This window comes from Amphiura filiformis, chromosome 3, assembly GCF_039555335.1.
Source record: "Amphiura filiformis chromosome 3, Afil_fr2py, whole genome shotgun sequence".
NCBI lineage: Eukaryota > Metazoa > Echinodermata > Ophiuroidea > Amphilepidida > Amphiuridae > Amphiura > Amphiura filiformis.
In genome coordinates, this window is record NC_092630.1 from 1,439,302 (window position 1) to 1,446,668 (window position 7,367).

The following is a 7,367-nucleotide window of genomic DNA, read 5'->3' on the forward strand; positions in this document are numbered from 1 at the left end:
CAAAAGATTACTGTTTCGTTTTTNTGGTATTCTAATCTTTTATTTCCCGAAGAAACATTTGGGGTCTAAAATGGATTTTTTATGTAATTGATAAAAACATCGAACGTGTATACAAGAAAAATGGTAGGTTTTTCTCTATAGTATTTTACTGACCATGGAAATGTACTGAGACACAAGCACGTGTCAAAATCGATATAATGTATTGTCCATATAGACGCCCAGTTATCATGCTTATCGTTGATTTTTTTGTATAAAACACGCAGTTAACCACAATTGAGCGCTAATAATACACATAAATGTTTTTATTTGAAATATAATTCCAAAATATGGTACGTTTTCTGCCTTTGCTTGTCACGTGGTAGGCCTATGTTGAAGTTGCGATTATATCTTCAAATAAGTTCCAAATGAATTCCAACAAGACAAGTAGCCGAGTGGTCTAAGGCGCTGATGGGTTTATAGTGTGTCCAAAGCAGTCCGCCGCCGTGAGTTCGAACCCGCCTCCGCCAAACTTTAATGAAGTAAAATTAAAATTGAAATTTTACTTTTAAAAAATTTCATATTGGGGAAATGTGACTGGCAGAATTTATGTATGGCGTGGAGTGGTGTGGTTGAGTTGAATGTAGTGTCACAAAGTTTTATTTTCTTACTATTGCAAACTTAGATTTATATACATAACATGCAATACCTTTTCTTAGCTATATCCAGATCTTGAGGTTGTGTTCACTGTTCATTCCAATGCGCTTGTATGTTTGACAAATTCAGAGTAAATATTTCCAGCAACGACAAATTTAATAAACAGTATACAGATATTGCATTTAGTTAATTTGTGCAAATCCATAAAATCTTGATACTGCACTTCATTGAGTCGAATAATTACACAGTCCACTCAAACTTGTTGCTAGTGCTATCATATGTTGAATTATGAGGCTGTTGGCGAAAAAGCAATATCTCTTTGTAGTAATTGTCAACATTGTACACATCACAGCATCACCATCTGCTGAAGACGCTAGTCGAACTAGTGAAAACGTTCCAGGAGAGCGAAAAATAGTGTAGTGTTGAAGTTAAACTCTTTAATCATTGTACACATGCTTTGGTATTTTTTCTCAAAACATTTAATTGAATTTCACGATGTTCCACCATATCCAGTGTGCAAAATTGGACTTCCTCCTCACATTGATTGGAGTATTTTAGCATACAGTAGCAATTTCCTCCTTAGTCTTTCAGATTTTCAACTCCAATTCTGGTAGTTTGTGTAGAAACTCTGACATAAAAAAAGGTTTATTATCTTCTTAGTACTCATCCGATGTAGTTGTCACTACAATGGTTTAATACACTTCTTGTTATACAAAAAAAATTGGATTTTATGCCCGCAGTTCCTTCATACAGTTAAGCTGTTCATAGTTAAATGCCTGTTGAATCATGATCAAAGGTGGAAAGACCTAATATCAGTACTATACTACTATTATCGCATGCATAGTGGAGTTGGTACAATTTGCAAGGTCCAATACCCATGGACAATGCTAAATGATAAAGGAGTGATTTCACGTGGAATTGTGATTCAATATAAATTTTTTTAATTTCAAGGTCAATGTAAGCATTAACAACAGTAACCTGTTTAGGTTGGCACCATTGTATTCAGCTCTATGGTTGGCACCTATGTCTATAAAATATGATGAACTTACTCCCTATTCCAGAAAAATACAGCACTAAATTGTTGGGATCAAAAAATATCTGGTTTTGCCAAATGAAACGGAGCTAAATTCTAATAGTTAAGTTCTACCTAGCAATGAAAGTCAAATTGTTTGTCAATTTTTGGAAATAAGGACCAAAAACATGCATTTTAGGGCATTTTTTGTATGCTGAGACAATCAAGCCCAAAGATTTGTGCAGAGACTAATTTCAAGTTTTGCAATCTGATATTTGGAAAACACATTTTAAAATCTTTTTCATAACCAATTATCAAAAATAACACAAAATATTAAAATTTATGAGCAAACTCTTAACTTATAGCCAAGATTTTGAATGCTTAAACTTGTGCCAAGTCTTAGAATTTGTGACATGCAAAATTGCATGTTTTTGGTCCATTTCCCCTTAAGGTGGGACAGGTGTAATTAGATCTAGGCCAAAATCATCATTTCATCAAAAATTAGTTTTTGTCGTTTTTAGACACATTAGACACATTAATGTATGTAGTTTTCATAGCATAAAAAAAAAATATGGAAAAATTATGCAAATTGTATAAAAAGCGTGCTAATTACAACAAGAATCTTATTATTTTCTTTGTTTACGAACTTGTTGCATGATGTTTTTCACGTATTTCATTTTTTCACCATAAGTCATACCCCCTATAGACCTGAAAGTTGGCATTTATGTTCTTTAGACCATTATCTAGTGCAAGAACCTAATTTGAGATGTTTCTTGGATATTGATAAAATCAGATGACCAAATATGCCAAAGTTGGTACACACAAGATGTCATTTTATCCCAAAATCATAGGTTTTACACCTCCTACCCACCCTGATGTTACTGGAAATAGGCTCATGCACTAGATCTTTGCAAGAGCTTTATTTTGACACCTCAAGTGTCTCAATAGGATATTGTATAGTGGAGCTACTTTTTTTCAAAAAATGGCTAATATTCGGGAATTAAATATGCAAAATGGCTAATTAATATGCATGAAATTTGAATTGAACCTGTTTTTCTACATTTAATTCTATACCTGTTACAATGAATCATGTAAAGAGTTTCTATGATCTTTCCACACAAAAAAGTGTCAATTACACCTGTCCCACCTTAATTTGTTTTTGACTTTTATCGCCAGTTAGAACTAGGATTTAGCTATTCCAAACAATGAGTGCTGTATTTTTCTGGAATCGAGAATAGGTAGTCCAAATTCTGTTTGTATGTACAATATATGGATGTAATGATGAGATATGTGTGTGTTAATAAAGTTCGGCAAAGTTTTTTCAAATTGCTCCCACTTCCAAAGTATAATACCCCTGGTCATGCAACTTCTACACAAGTGTCCATGAGCAAATAGGTAATAAGAGACCTATGTTTTGGATCAATGGTCACAGGTCAAAGGTCATTTTTTTAACAAATTTGCCCAGAACCTTTGAGCAGCCAATTTTACAAGCCCTTTAACTCTCAGAGTTGGAAAATTGTGTTATTCCATATTGTTTCGCAATGTGCCAAAAAATGTGCTTCGTTATTTTCATGTTTTTAATGTTTGTTATTATCTTCTTTTTTTTCTTTCAGATTTTAAACAAGTTCAATGATGTTGTATGGCATGTAAGCTGGTCTATCACAGGAAATATATTGGCGGTATCAGGTGGAGATAATAAGGTAAGTTAACCTTGGTCAAAGTTAAAAAAAACAACCAATGACAAGGCTTATGTATGATGAGGTGGGTCTACATTATTTGATAAATAATATCATTTAAGGTTATTTAAACTGTTGCGATTTGGTAGTTCACAGCATCTTGCATTGATCATTTCATAGTGAGTATGTAGAAGAATTCCAATATCAGATTCCAGATTATTATTCCAGATATACTTTTGTAGTTCCAGTGGTTCTTGAGTTATGTTGTAAAGAGGGCTGAAACAACAACACTTTGTAAAACGTACATAACTCAGTTACAACAATAAATCAAGCAAGTTTTCAAAGTGTATTATTTGTATATGGAGCTTTTGCAAAACATTAAAGTGTTACTTTTCAATAAATTTAGACTTTATCAGACAGGTTATGGACTGCCTGGACTTTTTTCGGGCCATACCAAGTTTGTGATTGCCTGGGCTAAACATGGGTATCGCTAGGCTTAGAGAAAAAACACAATTTTTTGACCAAAAATGCGAGATGGCAACTTCAAAATGCGAGAAAAAAGCGAGATTTATGCCCAAAAATTGACGTAAATCAAAAAAAGGTAAAAAAATTGAGTGAGGGCAGTATTTCATTGACTCCATGCCCCTGAGTGATACCAAAACAAAGCATGGAAATTGCCAATCGGACTATCAAAAATACACAAATTTTGTCCTCATAAATCAGCTTAAAAGGTCAATATACTGCAAGGTTTGAGTAGTAAATAAAGAATATTACTTGTGTTGTTGCTTGAATGTGCCAGAAAATGGACCGTTTTTGTACATTCAGGCTGGAAAATCAGGTCAAACTTAAGCTTTTTTAGTTGCAATGGTTGTCGAATTCTGCAACCTTTAGCCACAGAAATAGATTTTCGTGGTAGAAATGAATCTTTTAAAAGCGAGAAAAGCACTAAAAAGCGAGATTCACGGCGAGAAAAGCGAGATTGCGTTTTCTCTCTAAGCCTAGGTATCGCTTGCTAAGTGTTGAAGTAAAAATCTCTTGCTAAGCCCAAGTGTTGAAGTGAGCTTCATTTTCACTCTCATCACTTTTTGGGGAATGATGTTAACATAATGTTTCGGATCAATACAATCATTATCAATAAGCATACACCCAGCAACAGTGGGGGAATACATTTTGTTTAGAGTGGAAAGTAGTGTTCGCATGATGTAGAAAATTAGATGGGATTAGATTAAATTTGCAAACATGTGACCAACTAATATTTTGTTTTGTTGATTTCAGGTGAGCCTATGGAAGGAATCATTAGAAGGTCAATGGGTGTGTGTTAGTAATGTTAACAAAGGAGAGGGACAGAGCCAGACTACAACAGATGTACAACCAGAACAGTAATATTCAGAGATATTCATAGACATTCTTTGCTGCATTGCCTCAAGTCAGTGGCATCAATTAATGCCATCATAACTAAGTGTATGATGTGTGTTAACAGGGCTTGAGGTTAGCTATTATGAGAAATATACTATTTAGGATAGGTGTTATGGAGACATTGCAAATTGTGACCTACAAAATGAGCATGAAGTCTCCAAGACACTTATAGTCCATTAAACATGGCAATATTTAATAAAAGATAAAAATGTTTTAAGGAAATATTGATTTTAAAGGCCAAAGTAAGGAGCAACCCCAACATATTTATGCTTTTAAAGCTTATGAAATAAGGCAATTACAGTATTTTACAAAGAACTATCATACTGGCCGACCGATTGCAGATTGATCGGTGAATGAGGTGCTGATGTGATGATGACGTGTTTCAACTATCCAATCAGAACCCGACTTCATGTTTACGCCATAAAAACTGCGATAATATATCTCAGAAAGTTATTTTGCCAATTTATGCTCATTTTGTGAGAGCAAGCCACAATTGTGTTTGTAAGCAACATTGGCTCAGGTTGAGCTTAGAAAGTGATATGAGGTGTAAATATTTTCAAGCCCTGGTGTATGCTATCACTATTGTCAGTTCTCACTTAGAAATTTGAATTGACTGAACACTGACCTGATGAAGCCACTGACTCGAGGTGCCGAGAATTATTATCAGATAGCAGAGATATTTTATATTCATCTAGCACGGTACCAGAAGCATTGTGAAGTAGGCGGGACAAAATAGGCTTGTTGGTTGATATGTCTGCAAGAGAATCCTGATCTAAGTTTATCAGATGCAGTACAAATTGAGATGATTTCTGATTTGAATCATTAAATCGCCATAAAGTGGGTCTAAATGCTACCTTACCTTGCTGTATGGGTGAAGTATTATACAGAATGCTGTCATTATGTATGTGTTATAAACACATTGAAAAATGAAAGTTTCCGCTACTCTGAGTGGCCATAACTTTGAGCTCAATTAACTTAAAAATCAATAACATTGATATGAATGTTTTGGGAATTTCACTAGCTGCAGTTCGATATTGCACTTGTGCAACATGATATCGGAATGATTAAGAAATTCACAATTTAATAAAAAATTGATGTAATTTGAAAAGTTTTATTGTATTGCCGACTTGCCGTAAGTTAATTTTGTTCAAAATTATGGCCACTATTATTGGGAACTTTTCTTTTTTGATGTGTTTACATGAGTGCTATCATTACGTATGTGTATTTCAAAGATTGATGGTAAGTGTACAGTTCTTATTTTAAAATGAACACTTCAGAAAGAATGAAGTTCCTCTTCCAAATGATACAACACCATGATCTATTTATCTATAATACTAAATTATTAAAGTAAGTTGCCCTCTTGATATATCAACAGTGGTGGCACCAGAATGTGGCATTTGCTCCCCAGTCTTGGGCTTTGTCCCCAGTCAAAATAAGAAATTTGACAATTTTAAACTTTTGGATATTTTCCCCCTTAAAAGATGTCTCTCCCTCTCCCTTTACCTCCCAGAAAAAAATCATGGTGCCACCACTAAATATCTGCATATTAAGTAAAATGAAGACAATGTCGTCAATTGGGAATAAATATAATTGGGAATAAAATTTTGATTAAACAAAAAATAATGCGACTACATCCTTGTTACCTAATGTGACATTTGTTAAATCTTGACCCCTTGTCTTCATTTTGCTTATGAGGTCACATATTATTGTTGATTGTACGGAAGCCTAAACCTGTGTGAAATAGGAACAAACATGCTTGCATCTGTTTTGCAGTATATTTAGGTGTATGATTGATTATGGATGTATTTGTGGATGTTAATAGCAGGAAGTTTTCTTATGATATAAAATTGGATCAGTTGAACCCATATTTATTGGTCGAGCTACGAGATTTAAAATATTGGACGAGACATAGTCAAGTCCAATATTTTAAAACTCCTTGAGAGTAGACCAATAAATATTAGGCGTAAAGCATCCAATTTTATTATGTTTTGGATCACACACTGGATTTACCAAAACATGTATAAAATTGTTTTATTGTGAACCATGTTGGACCTGCTGTCAACTGTTGCACTTTCAAAGGGATATTAACTTTCAAAAGGGAGAGCACTGGTAAAAATATTTTTATGGTAGCCATTTATGGTAGCTATTTCAAACATTCTGGTGTAAAGCATGTAAACTAACTAAGTGCACGCTGTTTGTGTGATGTATGTGCAGTTACAGCAAGAGAGAACTAAAAAGTTTGCAGATGAATATTTCAGCGAACATGGGTTGTTCTGAAGAATTTTACAAAAAGGTCTGCTGCCCAAATTCTAATTTTAATGTACAACTAAGCCACTTCGCTTGTGATCAGCAGATCATACTTGAAAATGTTGCTTTTAATTAAATTCATATTATACGAATTCTTTTGATAACCCAGAAGCTAAACCTAGAATGAACCCAAGACCTTTTGTATGAAATGTTACTTGAGCTTGTAGAAAAGTATGTATTATGTATGTAACAATCTAAAACCAAGAACCATGTGGAGTGGGCTATCACAAAATTAGAGTCTAGGGGAAAAGTATAGTTTAAAAAGTTGATAATAAAATGTTGTATATGTATGTAAATAAACAAACAATGGACACGATATGATA

General features: G+C 33.9%; 1 protein-coding gene across 1 annotated transcript in view; it reads left to right on the top strand.

Annotated features, from left to right (window-relative positions):
* The window catches only part of LOC140147840 (protein SEC13 homolog), a 35,524-nt gene extending 28,157 nt beyond the window's left edge, over positions 1 to 7,367 (top strand). Inside the window, exons 8-9 of the mRNA XM_072169597.1 lie at positions 3,259 to 3,345; positions 4,597 to 7,367. Coding sequence (XP_072025698.1) covers positions 3,259 to 3,345; positions 4,597 to 4,704 — 195 coding nt within the window. The 3' untranslated portion in view covers positions 4,705 to 7,367. The remainder of the gene's footprint in view (positions 1 to 3,258; positions 3,346 to 4,596) is intronic.